The 18,805-nt window shown below is 28.6% G+C and overlaps 2 protein-coding genes across 2 annotated transcripts; one reads left to right on the top strand and one right to left on the bottom strand.

Moving 5' to 3' along the window:
* The first annotated feature begins 2,148 nt into the window (after positions 1-2,148).
* On the top strand, positions 2,149-5,812 carry LOC114185708 (E3 ubiquitin-protein ligase CHIP-like). The gene is made up of 8 exons (XM_028073581.1): positions 2,149-2,509; positions 2,625-2,692; positions 3,256-3,319; positions 4,232-4,303; positions 4,738-4,871; positions 5,017-5,167; positions 5,277-5,387; positions 5,477-5,812. Exons 1-8 carry the CDS (start codon positions 2,390-2,392, stop codon positions 5,615-5,617), a joined length of 861 nt encoding a protein of 286 aa, XP_027929382.1. The 5' UTR covers positions 2,149-2,389; the 3' UTR covers positions 5,618-5,812.
* A 7,420-nt stretch (positions 5,813-13,232) lies between these two features.
* Positions 13,233-16,632, bottom strand: LOC114185502 (U-box domain-containing protein 9). Its single transcript, XM_028073255.1, has 2 exons — positions 15,856-16,632; positions 13,233-14,494 (listed from the first exon to the last, which is right to left on the bottom strand). The coding sequence occupies exons 1-2, from the start codon at positions 16,150-16,152 to the stop codon at positions 13,409-13,411; spliced, it is 1,383 nt and encodes a 460-aa protein (XP_027929056.1). The 5' UTR covers positions 16,153-16,632; the 3' UTR covers positions 13,233-13,408.
* Between the last annotated feature and the right edge of the window lie 2,173 nt (positions 16,633-18,805).

Raw genomic sequence — 18,805 nt, 5'->3', positions numbered from 1 at the left:
TTTTTTATGCTCTAGATTTAATGGAATGTTTATGTTCATAATGAAGTTAGGGGTTATGATCCAATAGCACAAAAATTGGGGTTTATGGGTGGAGGAATGACTTAGTTTGAATGGTTCAATTAGGCAATTAAGTTTTATTTATTGTTGGATTCATTTCTGTGTACAATTGTGAGTGATTTTATGGTTATATTGCAATGGCCAATGTGACAATATTTTATTTTTTGGCCTGAAAGTGTTATCAGGTTGTTGATCTCTTTGGGATACCAATGTCTAGTTGTTTTGGATTCAAGAGTAAGTGCAAATTTTTAGTGTTGAAATGTTGTTGCATGGTTTTGAGCAATGCGTGAATTCTACTACGTGGCAAATATTGAGTGGGTGTAGACTTCATTGGGATCAAGTGCATAAGTTTTTTTATATTTGAATTGGTAAGTTGGGTGAATGAATGAGTTGTGTATACCTTAGAAGGTCGAAAGGTAAGAAATAGAGTTATTATGGAGGATTAAGTGAAACGTTGATACGATAAAATATTACTTGGTGTTTTTTTCCAAGTTTGGGTGCTTTATAGTGAACCAAATAGGTATTTTTCACTGTTTTTTTTTTTTGTATTTTTGGGTGTGTTTGCTCAATGTCAAGTGCTGAGCACCGGTTCTAGGCACTAAGTGGTGAGTTTTATGAGGCGCTGGGCGTTGAGCGCTGGTTTTGGTATTGAGCTTTGGTTTTTTGGCGTTGGGCGATGGGTTTTATGAGGCTAATGGCGTTGAGTGCTAGCATTGAGTGGTAGGTTTTCTATTTTTTTTTTTCTATTTTGCTTGGTTTGAATGATATTATATGTGCTAAGGTAATAATACATGTATATTATGGATGGGGTGATACTTTGTGGTGAATGTATAACATGTTATGATGATGAGGTGTGATTACTTATATAATTATGAAAATTATTTGCATTTATGAGTAGCATGATATTTACATTTACCCACTAATTTCTTATTATTTTTGAAAAAAATCCACATCATATTTGTGTATCTAGTTAAAATACTACCTTCAAGCGTGCGTTATAGCGGATGACGACTCCCAAAATTTTATTTTATCTTAAAATACTATTTTTATTTTTTTTCAAGTTAGTCATTCCGTCGAAATTTAGGTTGTCATAAGTTTCTATTAAAACTTTTATTTAATTAAGTTGGATATAAATTTAGATATTTTTAATTGAGTTGTTATTAAATAATTTTGTTATTATCTAATTAAATTTTTTATAATTTTCAATTAAGTTTTTGTAATTTTATTTTTCTATATTAATCATATGACATGATTATTATCTTATTGGTCAACCCATTTGTTTTGTTATTAGTATAAGATACTATTACCCTTAATATAAAATGATAAATAATTATTTTTTATTTTTTGTTGTAAACATCATTAAAATTCTTTAACTATAATAACCAAAGAATGATTTCATCACCATAATTAATGTTTATGATGACGGTATAATATAACATCTTAAATTAAACACAATAAAAAATAATTATTATATAATATTAATTATAAAATCGTTATATATTAATCACACAAAAAAAATCATAGTTTTTAACACATAGAAACAAATAAAAAAATCGATTAAAGAAAATATCAGTCACATCGTCTAATTAATTAGAGATAAATAGGAATCCAATTATAAAAATAGAATAAATTGTGTATCAATTAAGTTTTTAAAATTTTTAACATTTAAAAATACATGTTTAAAATATAAAAGATAAAACATATGTATTATATTATATGAAAAACTTGGTATTTCATTTTATTAATTAATATACATTACATATAAAATATAACATAAAATGAAATGTGACAAAATATTAAATATTTTAATTATAATTTCCTAAATCTAAATAATAAATAAATAAATATATTATTATACTTATGTTAATTTTTTTAAACAAAAATATTTTTTAAAAACTAATTTAAATATAAAATATATTAATGAAATATTTTTTACCATCACTCCATAAACAAATAAAAACTTAAATAAAATTATCAATCATTTCAAACTTAATTAAACCCCTCTCTCTCTCCCTCTGTGTATATATATATATATATATTTTGTTTGATATATAGATGCAATTTTTCATATTTCCCAAAAGTAGTGTTAAGAAGAGGATGTCAACCCATTGATTCCTTTCCAAAGTAGTGTGACCCTTACAACATTTAAGGAGCTGAGTTGAGTGGCCAAACAAATTAAGCAAACAATGTCTCGTACTTACGCACTCCTCAACTTCACCCAACAATCTTTCACGCGTTTACTTCTTCTTCCAATGCCCATTCATCTCACGCAACGCACTTAAACACTGTGCTGTGTTGCAGAGAGGGAAAACAAACCATCAAACAAACAACAATGCCTCCAAAACTAGAGGATTTCTCGTCTGTGGCAAAACAAGCGGACCTACTTCGAAAACACGGCAATAATTACTTCAAGAAACACCATTTTGGAGCTGCCATTGACGCTTACACTCAGGTCTGTTTTTTTTTTCTTTTTTTTTCAGGGCTTTTGATTGGTGCATGTTGTCATTTTGTAGCTTTTGCTGCTTTTCTTGCTCATAGAGTTATCTCTTTTCTTGTTCGACTTCAAGGCGATTGCACTGTGCCCCGATGTTCCGGTGTATTGGACCAATCGCGCTCTCTGTCATCTCAAGCGCAGGTTTGAATTTTGAACCCTACCCTATTTTGTTTTCCCTCTTTTTTTTTTTTTTCTTTTTCATTATTGTTGTTGAAAAATGCCCCTCTTAAACAAAACATAGTGTTTTGAAATTTCAGTTTATAGGTGAAAAAAGTAAACTTTATAGGATTTCGTTAGGTCGAAACCTATCTTCTTCTAAAATGGCACTGGTAGCACCAGAGTTCGAGTTTGAAAATAGTACATAAGTGGTACTGACATTCACCTCGTTAACTGTTTTTATGGGATGAGGTTAAACCAAGATTTTTTTTTTCTTTTTGTTGATATGTTGCTTGACCAGAGTGATTGTTTGTTCGACTAAATTCTTTGAATTATTTCATTGGAACTCTTCTCGAGTTAGTCCTACTTCAAAAACCAAAGAAGTGAAATTAGTTTGTATATTTAAGGGTTGAATTTTGACGTGGTATTTAAATTGAGAATGGGTTTCATTTAGAGGAAGTATAATATTTGTTTACTTTACTTTATCTTGTTTGGGATTTTTCTTTTAGTTTGCTTGAGAGTATCATGTTTAATTTTGGTGCTTGCAGTAATTGGACCAGAGTAGAGGAAGACTCTCGCGAAGCAATCAAGCTTGACAGCAATTTGGTTAAGGTAATTGTCATCTACTTGTTATTTTCATTTTATTGTGGAACACGTAAGATGCATTGGCTTGAAGATCTCACATTAGAAATGAACAAATGATAACATACAATGGATGCAAAAATCGTCTTATGATCTAGTTTTGTAGTATTGCTTTACATTTCATCTCACCTGCTCTCAAAGTTTATTTTGACAAAGATTTGTTGGATTTATTGTATTACTTAATATTACACCGATATGGGACTATTCCTAAATATCATGTCTCACTACGCTTGAGATGTCCAGTGTTTTTCATGAGGGGGGCTATGTTTGATATTTCGTATCAACTACAGATACAATCAAATTATAATAAGTGGATACAAATCTCACGTAATAATCTGGTTCTAATTCCACTTTCTAAGAACTTGCTATGTTGGAAACCATATGAAGAAGAGAGAACCAACTTTATAGAAATGCGATAGCCATACTACATTTTTTTTCTTTTTTGTATTTTCATATTGACTAATACTTGCCTTTTTTCCTTCTACATTGTTGTCATGTTTCTAATTGCTCCCCAGGTTTTTTCTTCCCCCGTTTTTCCATTTTAAGGTAGATGAAAAAAATAAGAATAATAGTATTGAGATAGTTAGGAATATATATAAGTTAAGTTTAATATGGCCCAAATGCTATACACACTTGCCTCCCATTGTGGTTTCCTTTGGATTCATATTCTTTTATGAACGCATTTCATTGAATATTTTGTATTAGTTTGCGGGAGAGTTGTCTAGAGTTTATTACCAGCACGGGTGATATACTTTGATTTTAAAGATTTTTTTTTAAATCATACTTGTTGCATGCATTATACCTTATTAATATCTTATTATTGTTTTCAATGATATACTTTTACAGAATTAACTGCTGCTTATATTTCTTTTGCTAATTCAGGCCCACTATATGTTAGGTCTTGCATTGGTAAAGAGACAAGAGTTTGCTAAAGGAATCTTAGAATTGAAGAAGGTTTGTATTCATTCTCCATTGATGCCATTTGTTTCCTATATTCCTAAGAAATTTTTACATGCTTTAAGATATATAACTATTATTTTTGTATATAACTGGGAGGGAAGGGAAAACAGGGCAAGGCAAACATTTTATTTTTAAATTTAAATAGTTATATAATGCTTATAAAGATGAACATAAAGTTAATTAGCATAGTAAATTTGTGCGATTATTTTGTTGTTTTTATGTGAATTTAAAAATATCAAATTAGAGAATATTTATCAGGAATGAAAAAATTATGTTGGTAGCTTCTTTTCATTTTCAAGTTAGTTCAATCTAGATTTAATTAGCAAAATGAAAAAAAGAAGCCACAAATATTAATTTTTCGTTCACATGGATTTTCTCCCTCTTTTTTAATGCATGCGTAGTTTCTCATTGGTTATGGTCGTTAACAGGCTTTGGATCTTGATAGAGGTTCCCATCCTAGTGGCGAAATGGTAGAAGAAATATGGCAAGAGCTTGCAAAAGCAAAATACCTAGAGTGGGAACATTCATACGTTAAGCGATCATGGGAACTGCAGAACTTGAAGTATGTTAATTTTCTGGTGATAATTGGACCTACATAACTATGACTGTTTCCTTAATACTTGTTTTTCTTTGTACTGTAGTTTATTTGTTGGTTAGAGAATGATAATTATCATGTTGAGTTACTGTCATAAATGTGTTTATCTCAGAGAAGCTTGTGAGGATGCTCTAAAGCAAAAGCATTTTCTCGAAGTCCCCCACACAGAAGGATCTGTAGAAGATGATACTACCCATTTAGAACAGTTAGAGGCTTTAGGAAAAGTGTTTGTTAAAGTTGCAGAACATGACATGCCTACTGAGGTACATACATACAACTCTCATCTTTTGTTTTATCTTCCTTGTAACTTAAAAGGTCCTTTGCAAATGTTTATATGATTTATCCTGGGAATACATTTGTGAATTATGTTAGGTGCCAGATTATCTGTGCTGTAGAATCTCACTTGATATTTTCTGTGATCCTGTGATTACCCCAAGTGGACTTACATACGAGAAAACAGTGATCATTGATCATCTTGAGAAGGTAAATTGATTTGTATGTGAGATCCTTGAGACTGAATTTTTTGTTATTCATGGTGTTACATTACATCCTCTTAATTTGTCCAAAATTAGGTGGGTAAGTTTGATCCAGTGACTCGAGAACCTCTCGATCCATCACAGCTAATACCAAACCTAGCCATAAAGCAAGCAGTTGAGGCATTCTTGGAGAAACATGGGTGGGCATACAAAGATATATTAACAAAAACCTTTTAGTACTTTGTTTTGTTGTGTTTGTTGTTCTTCTCCTCCACTTCTTTTGTAGCCAATGTAAGTGGGTCTTTATCTGCTGTGGGACACTAATGCTATCTTTGGATGTTGATAAAGAAATTGCCTTGGTGGAAATGGAATATAATGAAAAGAATCATAGTAGAGAGTGTGGTATGTTTGGATGAGTTGAAAGCAAAGAAAAATGAGTTTATTTGTTATCAATAATTTTTAATTTTATTCATTATTTTTATTAATAAAAATGAAAAAAGAAAACACCAAAATCGATTATGGTTGCTCATAATTTGTTGAGGTTTATCCCGTAATATGTGTAGAAATAATACTTTACATATTTATATTTTTAATAGCATGAGACGTGCAAAAGAAATAATGTACATTACTTGTATTTGTAGAAGTTAAACAAGTTTAATTGTATGAGATGTCACTTGTTATTAGATCTTAGATATGATAGATAAAACTTTTATGGTTTTAAGTTGTCTTTTTTAATATTTTTATCTTTAGACAATATGTGATTACATGTATTTTTTCTATATTTATTTGAATTTACTTATATCGATATTGTCATTAAATATTAAATTTAAGTATAATGAAGGACTAAAATCACATGTAATGGTAAAGAACTGTCGTTAAATATTAAATTTAAGTATAATGAAGCAATAAAACAAACTTTTTGAGAATAAAGAGGGATGAAGAGAAAGAGAGAAGGGAGAACAGAGAGATGCCACATAGAAAAGGGACGAAAATGTATTGAATTTATTCACTTTATTAAGTTAACTATGTGACGGTAAAAAAATCATTAATAAATGTTAAATTTAGCTATTACGAAGAACTAAAATTACACATTCTACAAAGTTGAAGCACTAAAATCCTTCGATGTGAAAATACAAAAGTTAAGATAGAAGAATTTCAAGTTTTACAATATGTTTAATTGGTCGAATGATACTCACTTGGGTAAAAGTGTGTTATTCTGGTATCTGTTTTTAAATAAGTGTCAATTGTATCCTAATTTTTGAAAAAATACTTTAATTAGGTCTTTTTTTAGACAAAAATTATTAACACAGTTAACAGTGTGTCACGTGTCAGTTTGTGGTTATTTTTATTTGAAAAAAAAAATGCCACGTATCAAGTTCCTAGTGTGACATGTGGCATTGTTAGTGCCATGTGACAATGCAATGTCATGTATTAGTGTCACTATTAGAAGTTATACTAATATTTTTTTTATTAAAAATGACTTAATAAAATAACTTTTACCACTAAATTTTAATATAAATATCAAATACTATTTTTGTAAAAATTTTATACTTAATTAGTTTTAATTTCATAAAAAAAATTGATATTAATTATTAAAAAAATTGGGTCAAAATTGAATTAGAGATACATAAGTATGCACTAAATTGAATCATTAAGACATATATGGGGACTAAATTAAAATTAACACAATGATATCGAATAGTCACACTAACACGTGTCATTGCATTGCCACATGACACTGATAATGCCACATGTCACACCAGAAACTTGACATATGACATTTTTTTTAAAAGATAATAAAAAAAAACTACAGACTGACATGTGGCACGCGGTTAATGGTGTTAGTCATCTCCGTTTTTTTTAAAAGGGACCTAATTAAAACATTTTTTCAAAAATTAGAATGCAATTGACACTTATTTAAAAGTATGACACACCTATATCAAAGTAAGTACCATACAAATAATAAAACCTTTATAAGAAAATTTTCATTGGTTTTTCCGGCATAACGATTGATCAGTGAACTTACAGGCTATTTTTTTTTTTGCATAATAAGAAAATCTACATACAAATGCTAAATCTAGCATTTTCATAAAGTTTAAATAAATATAAAATTGACATCTTTATTAAATAATGAGAAAATTATTTTTTATAAAAAAAACTAAAAATAAATTATTGTCTAAGGTTTTAAGATAACATCCATATTAATAAATTATATTATTTATTTTTAAAAGAGTTAGAAAACCTTATTTTTTTTATTCCTGTAATTATGTAAAAAATATTTCGTATTAGATATGATTTGAATATTGAAAAACAAATCAATTAGTTTTTAAAAAACAATATGATTAAGTAAAATGAAACTAATAATAAGAAGAAAAATATATTAATTATCAAATATATATATATATATATATATATATATATATTAAAAACTAATTTTTTGAAATATAAGATGAATAAAAAATATATAATTAATTTTTAAAACAAAAGAAGTTTTCAAAATAACGGTTAAAGACAAAAGAGATTTTTAAAATAACGGTTAAGAGTAAATTATTTATAAAATAATTAATTTTAAAAATAATAATAAAAGGTAAAATTAAAATATTAAAATGTGGATACAAAAGAGAGGTATCTCTTTATATATTGTTATAGATAGAAAAAAATAATTAAAAAGAAAAGAGAAAAGAAAATAAAGGAGATATGATGAAGAGATAAGAATTATCTATTTGTTAATGAAGGTATTAATGATTTGGAATGAAAAAAATTAAAAATAAATTAAACTTGGCCTATAGATTGATAAAGTAGAAGAGAAGTTAAGAGAAAATGTAGACTAAGTGGATAATGATAATGAGTCAGATCGGGTTGGGACAATGTATATCCGTTACTCGTCTTGTCTATATAAAAATTTGCAATGTCACTTACTGTGTTACATGTCAAATGTTCGTAAAAAGATGTGCGAAGATTTTTTTATATCCACCGCTATTTTATATTTTATTTTTAAAACTTTAAATAAATCATTTAAAAACAAATCTTTAAAATAAAAAAATTAATTTTTAAGTACAATTTAAATCAAATTAATACAAATAAATTTAATATTCCTAAAAAGTAAATTTAAATGAGTTACTTCAAGATATAAATTTTATAAAATAACTTCAATTTCATAGGTGTAAATATACAAAGTAGAAATATATAAAAAATTTCAAACAATTATTCCATGATTAATATTTCTTTCATTAATAATTTTATTTTGATAACTTAACTTTTATTTGACTTGTTTATTTTGTAGGAGAAATGGACTCTAGAGGAGGAGTGGGTGCCACCTATGTCACCTTGTGCTTTCACTCCAAGGATGACCTACCTTCTAAAATCCTATCTTTTTGTATTTGCTAAGAGGTCTTTCTGATTACCTATATAAGAAGACATTTTTCTCTTGTAAAAAGGGTTAAATATTTAAGTGTTTAATACATATATTTGACCATCTTTGTGAGTAGAGCTCTCTCTTGAGTTCTCCTTCTCTAAGTCTTATCTTAACTTTTTAGACTCAAGTGGTAGTATTCTCATTTATCTTGGAAGGCTTAGTACCCCAAGTGGCATGATACCTCTTCTTCCCCTACCCCGTCTTTTCTTCCTTCTTTTAGTCCATTTCATTTTATGTTCTTGCTTATTTTGTGCTTTATGTTTTACGACCCACATATCTACTTATTCACTTGCGTTTTATATTTTGCTTAATTTAATTTTCTTTTCTCTTGTGAATCCTTGGAAGTGTACCTTACATCTAGATAATCATTTGGTTATCTTAATGTTTAGTGGAAATCTTCCTTGAGTTTTCTTAACTCTAAACACCATACTACTAATAATCAAAATGGGTCTTCATCATAAACCTTTTGAGAAGTTTTACAAAAGAGATTTAGATTTAACCTAAGAATTGAAGGTAAGCCAATATAAATCATTGCGTTGCTATAATTTATTAAATAATTTATTTGTGCTTGAAAACAAGTTTCAGAATCTATTTAACTCCCTATTCTAGAGTCAACTTGTATCTTTATAATGTCCACATGAGTAAAAGTAATCACTAAAATATATTACACTAGCACTTAATTAACTTTTATCAATTTATTCTATTTTTCGTTTAGTGTGTGAACGTGCTAGATATTACACTCTTAAAAGATAAACTTTGTAGTTTAGTTTTATACACTAACGATTTTCGTTACTTATATATGGCGTACACTTTGCACCATATATTCGAAGAACTTGTCCATACAAGTCTCAATTGAGACTCATTGTAGTTTATCTTATCTAATTTAATCACGATAAAGTGTTTATATATACAATATATTTGGATGGCAAATGATTTGAAATTTGAAGACATAAACTTCTTGAACTTAATATTAGGTCTCGTAGACATACTTCAATCCAAAATCTATCGAGTTCTTGGGCACGTAATAATAGGTTTTATAGATTTTTTTTACCACAAAATTTCTTATATTATTTCCTTTAATAGTTTTTATTTGTTTATAAATTGTGATTTACCTCCTATACTTTTTCAATCGTTAATGTCACTCTTAAAAAGATTTGAAATCAATCTAGTTGTTGAATCGTCCAACGTGAGATATTGGCATGATGCCAAATTTGAATGGTGGTGAATCCCCTTTCGAAAAAGAAAAATAAAATAAAAATTAAGGTGATGACTACTAAAAGTTTATATACCATAATTTACATCCTCACAAATCTAACTTGGACTTGTGCGAATTATTCTCGTACCCATTAATTGGACTAACTCTATTTATGTCTTCTAATAACACAAAGGAACAACAAAAGGAAACAAGACACAAAATTTGATTCCTTGTGAATGGTGAAGTGATGTTTTCCCCAATCACTTTGTTTCTTTCTCTTCTTTTGTAAGTGAATTTGGTTCCTAGTGAATTGTGAGGTGATATTTGTTTCCTTTCATTTTCACATTTTTATCTTTTTTCTATGTTGCTTGTTACGTGTGACTCTTTCTTCTTCTTCTTTTTTTACAACCATTACCAATGAAAAATGAAAAAAAAAAAAACTCTTCTAATTTAAAGTTGAATCCATGATCACATGCTTAAGGAATCAAATTTAATTAATGCATGTTAATCTAGCTGATATAATCTTTTAAGTAAAGCATTAAATTTAAATAAAAGAATAGCCATCAAAATTATTCTCTTAAATTAATCCACTCTAAGTTAAAGATGTCAAGATGAGTTTCAACTCATGAGCCAACATGGCTCACCACGGGTTCAAGCAGGGTTGGATTGAGAAAAATTCATTTTTTTAAGTGAGTTGAACTCAACTCGACTCACTTAACCCACACATTAAATGGATTCGAACCGGGTTGAAGGTGGATTGACTCACTTAAGATACCAACATTTTTTTAAAATTAATTTTTAAATTTTTTTAATAATTATTTACTACTCTTAATTATATAGGTTCAAAATTTCATACTTATAAATACTAGAATGTTGCTCAACAATATTTGAATAGTTTGAATGTTTAATTAATTTAATTGTCAAGTTATATACGTTGATACTTTAATCTTTAACTATACTCTTTATAGTAAATTACTCAAGCAACCGACTTATAAAAAAATTTGTCTAAATTAGCATGACAAAATTATGTAGTTTTTTTATTTATATTTTGTTTAATAACACAACAGAAAATGTGTAATATTAGCCATGTTTTCTTGGACTATATGGACACTTTCTTGGAAATAATTCATTATATATTGGTTGTGAGTATGATAAAGACATTGGTTCTTGATTTTACTGTGATTGTCATCTCATGGGTTGCTTACAAAATTATTTAAATATTTGAATACTTAAAAATAAAAAAATAAATATTTTTTATGTGAGTTGGTGAGCCAATCTATTTAACCCACCAACCCATGGTGAGTTGAACTGGATTGTAAAATTTCTGGCTCACCATAAAATGAGCCAGGTTAAGTTCACTCATGTTTAACTTAGCTCGCGGTGAGCCAACTTGTATGAGTTGGAATGACTCAGTTTAACATATATACTCTAAGTTAACTTGAATCACTTGATATTCAAAAGAACACAAAGATATCAAAATATATAAGTAAATGTATGAACCCGTCGCTTTGATTTCTACACTTAAAATTAATTCTAATATGCTTTAGAAATTTATACAATAATTTTATACCTAAACACATAGAAAGTGCCCTTAAAAACAATTTTCTGTTAAGTTCTTATAGTTTTAGTGTGTGTATATATATATATATATATATATATATATATATATATATATATATATATATATATATAATATTTTTGTATCTCTCTTTAGAGCATCTTAAATGCTCGTCATTTAAACAAGTTACTAAACTTTAAGCAATGCAATTATTCTTTTCACTCTAATGGTAGTTTATATTAACAATTTGCTTTAACTCACAAATATAATCTCTTTCTCTCTTCAAAATTAATATAGATATTACCCCATTCATAAGGAATAATTACTTACATAAACAAATCTCTTAAATTTTAAAGAAATAAACATCACACGTGACACAAGAAAAAAATTAATACGCAACCCATACAATATACCTAAATAACGTCTCTTATGATGAATGTAATTAGATGTTTATAGACACGTGTATTGATGAAACATTTTCTAAAAATAGCAAAGTAAAAACGTTTGAGGTAATTTTCAATACAAGCATAATGTAAATTTGATCAATGCCAACTTCAATTAAGATCTTTGTATTCTTCAAAAAATTATTGAAATAATATAACAATATTAATAAATTCATAATAGAATTTCACTTTGGAGAAACTTTAGGATTGTTGTTTACATAAATTTTTTAACTTTTAGAATCGTTACTTGACATTTTTTTTTTCATTGCAACATGTGACATGATGTTGATTATATAAAATCCATATATATATATATATATATATATATATATATATATATATATATATATATATATATATATATATATATATATATATATATATATAAAAGTAAGCAACTGTGTTTAACCAATTTGAAACAATGAAACTTTTTCTGTGCTCATAATCATTTAAGAGCATTGTAACACGGTTTGTTTATATAAGTTGTTTAAAATTGAAGAATGCTGCTCAACCAATTTTTCCAACATAACATATGATTTAGCAGTGCATTGATTAACTTGTTCATACCGATTAAAAACCAACTTTTTCAATCACAAAATTCACGTAAATAAAGTTCATCACTCATTCTTGAAATCTTATAAGGACAATAAAATTTTAACAACTTTATCTTATAATCTGATATGACATCTCCTAAGTGATTTTAAAATATAAAAAAAAATTACTTAAAAAATACTACTAAAATAATAAAAAAAAATTATTAAAATTTAGTCGTAAAAAGAAAAATCATTTTTCTAAAATTAAATGTGTAAAATTCTTAAATTTTATAAGATACCATAGGAACATAAAACACCTTATCTAAAACTAACTAATTATTCTCCCGACGGCTAAATGATACGAGAGTCTAAATTAAATTTTAAACAAATTTAAGAATTAAACATTTTTATTTACTAATAAAATAATTTATATTAAAATATATCATAATCTTATTTAAAATTTATTTTTTAACTTTTTTTAGAAACCTAAATCAATTAGTACAGAAAAATAAAATTTTTGAATGTTTTTTTCTGAAAACCAAAATCAAAGATTTTACCTATTTGAACCTTGAGCGTCGTGAACTATCCTAATGTTCTTTCCATAACATAACACCATATGATGTAACATAGAGATGATATATTATAAACATAAGTAAAAGTTTTAAGCCAAAACATCCTGAGTAGAGTTGTGTAGAAGATTTTGAAGAATTTGGAGGCAGAGAGCAGATGAATTTATTCAGTGACTAACTGATGAAGATGAGTTGAGAAAAGGGAATGTACAAAAATTGGTGAAGAGACAGAATTTCTGAGTGATTTTAAGTTTAAACAGCTTAAAGTTGTGAAGAAAGATGCAGAATATACGATGAGAGAGGGCTGAAGAGAGATTATGCAGTGTGTGTGATATTAACAACCCTGTTAAGTCTCTCAAGAATTCCACTAGCTTTTCTCTTAGCCCTTGATGTTCCACTCTGTGCAAGCTCAGAGATTGTTTTGTGACTGTTTTCCTCTTCCCTTATTTCCTTCAACTTTGATCTATCATGCAGACAAATTGTTTGAAGAATTGCCACACAATTCTCCTTGTTGCGTTCACAGGAGCTCTCTCTGATAATTCTCAGCAAGCTAGCCACTGCTCCGAGATCTCCCATCTCGTGAATAGCCCTCTGGTGACTTGAAAGCAGTGCAAGGATGGCTAGTAATTCATCAACATGAACCTCATTCTTTATCTTTGTCAAAATCACTCTCACTGCACCCTCCTTCACTGCTCTTGCCTTGTTCTCATGCATCACACATATGTTAAAAATTGCTGAAGCAACATCCTTCATGGCTAAGGGATGCCCTTCTTCTAAGAGATCGATCAATGGCTTTAGGGCACCTGATTTCCCTATGATTTCCTTGTTTGAGTCCAGAGCTGACAAGGTGAAAAGGGTAGCTGCAGCATTGCTTCTTGTTTCAATTGTTCCAGATCTCAATGCTCTCATAAGGAGAGGAATCACCATAGGAGTTTCAGCCACTAGCTTTTTGTTGTTGTCATGAATAGAGATATTCAGGAGTGTTGTGATCACGTCTTCCTGGAGATCAGGGTGAACACTGCTCAAAGAATCACTCCCACAAATTGGCTTCAGTAATTGGGGAATGGCATCTACAGAATCACAGAAAAGTACCCGGAAACAAGGATGCTTCTTTGTCAACATGCGCAGTTCTTTTGCAGCTGTCTTCTGATCAGAAAGTGTTGATGACATTTTCTTAAGCAAACAGAGAAAATGATCTCGGTCTGCTTGGTTTAAACCTTCCTCATCGATGTATTGAACAGTGTTCGACAATTCAACCCCTTGGTTTTTTGACCATTGTTCTATCATTTCCCTTATTAGATGATTTGGTGTAAGAACAGTGTGTGAAAGAACTTGATGCGTTCGAGGGCAAGTCCTGTTTCCAGCATTTATCCATTTTTGAATGAAAGGTCTATCATATGTCTGCATAATTGAAACCAAAAGAGGGAAACAAAATGAATCATTGTTTATAATTGGACAGGGAAAATATCTGCATAATCTCCATTTGTGTTTTAAACTCAAAACCAATCAGAAGTATCATTGCACAGAAAAAGGCTTAGGACAGAAAGAAAGAAAAGGTAGTTGGGGGCGGTGGAAGACATCACTGTAGTAATTAAGAAAAAGAAAAAGGCCAAGAACACTAGATTTTAATTATTCCCTTTTGTGAAAACCAGTCAAAAGTTGTACACAAAATATACAATCACCACCGCCACTCACTCAAGAATCACACATATGGACACGGAATAATATTATTCTTTTTCCACCTCCCACTCCTTCTCTTTCCATCTACAATGACTATCATAGGTACATCATCAAATTGCCCTTTTTCTTTTTCTTTTTCCTCTTTTTTTGTTTCTTCAAATGTACACTTCAAACATAAATGCAGTAAAGCTAACTACATAACTAAATGGAAGATCACAGAAGTTTGGCACATCAAACAAAAGGTACTTGGTATTGCACTTCCATGAGAGCCAGTGTAAAACTATTCCAAAGTAAAATGCAGCAAGTCCTACTCACACATTGAACAAGAAAATGTGAAACAGTTTAAAATTGTTTGGATTGAAAGAAAAGAAGAAGAAAAAAACAGACGAAAACACAACTGCAAAGGTTGAAACGATTTACCATCACATTTATTAAAACAGATAATATGAACAATATTATTAACTTCATCAAACAAAAGAAAAAAGTAATATCTCTAAGGCTCTGCACTGGACTTGGAAAGAACTGAATATATTCCCTTTCTATCTTTCCCACACCTTTTTAGTCACTTAATATAGAATAAAGTACTGAAATCCCAGCAAAAGAGAGATGTACAAAAGGCCAAAACCAGAATCTATATCTTCAGTTTAGTTAAATTAATTCCTCCAAAAATGAAATACAAAAAAAAAGAAGCATTTCTCTTAAGAACTTCTACCCTTCTTGCCTCAACTGGATAATTCATCAACTCATTTTTTCTAGGTGCCCAAATGTTTTTAAAATTAATAACAATGATAACAGCACAGCACCCCAATTTTGTTTTGTTTTAGCTTCTGTTCCAGCATTTCCTCAGACACCACAAACACAGCAAATTGTTGCTGTTGTTGTTACTCCATACTCACACAAAATGACCAATAATTGTAATATTTTATAAAAAAAGGTATTTATTTCTACAAATAAATACCTTCAATATCTTAAAAATCAAAGCATGTCAATACTGGTTTATAGGCAAAATAAGAGGATTAACAGGGAAAGAAATGTTGGAAGATGAAGAATTGTGATTCTCCACTTGAAATTCTGACACTAACCTGACCAGAAGCCACAATGACAGGATCTCTCATCAATTCCTTGGAAAGAGGACACTTGAATTCATCAGGGCAAGATGAGACACTCCTGTTTTGCAGTTTGAAAGACAGTGAAGACCTCTTTCTGAGTTTCAACTCCTTGAGAACACAAAGAGTCTCTTTTGCCTGATCAATGGTCTCAGTGCTCCAATCCTCATCATCCATAATGGTCTTCACCAACCTCTGAAGCTCCCTCTTCAACTCTATGGCCTTCTTCACCATCACCCCTGGATCAGATTCCAACACCCCTGGCTTCGCCATTTGATGATGATGATGATCCCAATGGATCAGACCCCAAAGCCTTCAACTTTACAACAACCCCAGAAGCTTATTTGTGTTAAAAATTGAAAATTTGGTTCAGAGAATGGAGAAGCAGAGAATATCAGCTGTTCAACACCCTGTGTTTCATCTTCTCTTCTCTCTTTCTCTCTCCATTTACGTATATCTCTTCTTTTCAAAACAAAGGAAATTTGTGTGAGTGAGTGAATCTCTCTCTCTCTCTCTCTGCTTTTATTATTCTGCTGCCTTCTATTCTCAGTAACATTTAACCATGGAGAGGAAAACAAGGACTTTACCATAAAGACACAAACTCATAACTCCACTCCACCTTAGTTTCTCTCTCTCACCACACTCTATTCTTCTCATATAATACTAATATCTCACTCTCTTTGCTTTGGGCATTGGTAAAATTCATCTGCAAGCTATTCACTCAAAAATCTGAGTCAAAAATCTGACACCGAGAGAGAGAGAGAGAAAACAAAAAAGGTGTTAATATTCTCTTAGTCTTTTCCCCCAAGTTTCACATTATTTTACCAATTTACTACTTCAATTTGATCATGTGTTATATATTAAAATATATAAAATGTGTAATTTGGTCCCTTGGAAACTTTACTTGTACTATTTTGCCATCAATATTGACCCTCCAAACTATTATTTTACCATGGAATTCTCCTTTGGTAGTTATGAACTTACTCCTCTTTGGAAATTTGGTTTATATAAATTAGAAGTTTTTAGAACTAAAACAACACAAGTAATATAAAAAAAAAGAATACAATGTTGCAAATCAATGATAGGTTGGAGTCTTAGTTTAATTAAATACTAAAAGGAAGTATACTTTTTTTTTTAGTTTCCCCATTCATATAAATCACACACATAATGTTAACATTGTACTTTTTCTTTTAAAAAAATAAACACTTCTTTTGTTAATTGTACAGCTTTACAATTTTAAATATTTTTAAATTATTATTAAACAGGAAAGTTTATATAATAAAAACATACTTGTTAGTCCATTTTGCTTAAATTCTTTGAAAACAAGAAGATAATTTTATGCATGTCATCTTGAGTTTGACTTCATATAAAAGTTAATGTGATATTTAATTTTAACTGCTGATCTGTGAATATAATAAATGAAGTGTAATTAATAGAGTAAGACTTTTTTTATATAAATATTTGAGCTGTATACATTGTTATGGTGCGTTACATTGAATACAAAAATATACTATGGATGGATTACTTTAGGTTAGTTTTATTTTTATATAATTTTATTAACTGTTAATTATTATATAATAAGTATTTTAAATTTTATTAGAAAAATTCTACATCGTAAAATTATTTATTGACTACTTTAATGTTCACTGATACGATTATTATATGTTAAAACAATGGTGGTTTCAGAATGGAACGTATTATTCAATAATATACTGTGGCAGAAGTCTGAATTTCAAATCAAACTGAAAACTCGAAAATTTAATGCATAAACATGTTTAATCAAGTAATTATTAATTGATAAGGATCGAATAACAAAAACGATTATTCTTGCAGTGATCAAAAGCTATGGTGTCGGTAACATAAACAGTGTCTTGTGAAACATATTTAAAATAAGAACATGTTATTTGAACTAATATATTGGCCTTAATGAAAGTCCATAACCATGCATGTGAAGATCTACACAAAGCTTCACCAACAAAAGTTGAATTCAACATTAAATATAAATATATAAAATTAAGTGTTTATTCTTGTTTAAATATATATATATATATATATATATATATATATATATATATAATGTCAATTTTCTATTGTGAATGATTTGAGTTAAACCTGTTGAGTGAAAGTAAATTAATTATTATAAATGTTTACAGTTTTTTAATTATAATAAGTAATTGAACTGAAACAAAATAATTTCTTGAAATTATTTTGTCAATCTTATAATAACCTTTGTTTAAGTTTTCTCCACATATATTTAAGAATAATATTAATAGATATCGGCACTCTCTTCATAAAATGATTATTCTTACGTTTTATAATGAATGCAGTTTAATATTATTTCGTGAATATTAATAATAATAATAAATGTACCATGTTTGTATAATTTTACTTAAATAATATAAGATTTTTTAATAGTTAGAACAGGTATACCTAATAGTATTATATATATATATATATATATATATATATATATATATATATATATATATAGTTTAGAAATTGAGATTAAGGGTAATTTAATTTTTTTTTTCATTTTTAGGAATATTATTTTAGATAAAACTGTAACAAAATTTTAAATTTTAAAGTGAACAATATTTTAAATATAATGATTGACATTATCTAATTATACCAGAAAACAAAATATTAGTATCGTATGTGAAAAGAAAATGATTTTTATTAGTCTCTATCGGAATTATTATTGTGATCTTCAAAAGACATTATATTTTGATTGATAATAATAATTAAATTAATACTTATCAAGTAATTATATAACTAATATTGATTTTATGTAATCCATTGTGATTAATGAAAAAGAAAAGAAAAAAGAAAAAAAAAAGAATAGAAGGTATTATTGAGTGGGATTGGTGAGAAGAGGGGAGTGGGCATTGGGGAGCATGACAGGTAAGTGATAGTTCATTCATCCACA

The sequence above is a fragment of the Vigna unguiculata genome, chromosome 5 (genome assembly GCF_004118075.2).
Source record: "Vigna unguiculata cultivar IT97K-499-35 chromosome 5, ASM411807v1, whole genome shotgun sequence".
Taxonomy (NCBI): domain Eukaryota; kingdom Viridiplantae; phylum Streptophyta; class Magnoliopsida; order Fabales; family Fabaceae; genus Vigna; species Vigna unguiculata.
This window is presented reverse-complemented; position numbering and strand designations above follow the sequence as displayed.

Excerpts from the sequence above, each read along its gene's own strand:
- LOC114185502 (XM_028073255.1), bottom strand. The coding sequence starts at position 16,152 with ATGGCGAAGCCAGGGGTGTTGGAATCTGATCCAGGGGTGATGGTGAAG. Across the intron at positions 14,495-15,855 it reads TCATTGTGGCTTCTGGTCAG|ACATATGATAGACCTTTCAT; the intron begins GTTAGTGTCAGA and ends TCAATTATGCAG.
- LOC114185708 (XM_028073581.1), top strand. The coding sequence starts at position 2,390 with ATGCCTCCAAAACTAGAGGATTTCTCGTCTGTGGCAAAACAAGCGGAC. Across the intron at positions 4,872-5,016 it reads TGGGAACTGCAGAACTTGAA|AGAAGCTTGTGAGGATGCTC; the intron begins GTATGTTAATTT and ends TGTTTATCTCAG. Across the intron at positions 5,388-5,476 it reads TCATTGATCATCTTGAGAAG|GTGGGTAAGTTTGATCCAGT; the intron begins GTAAATTGATTT and ends GTCCAAAATTAG.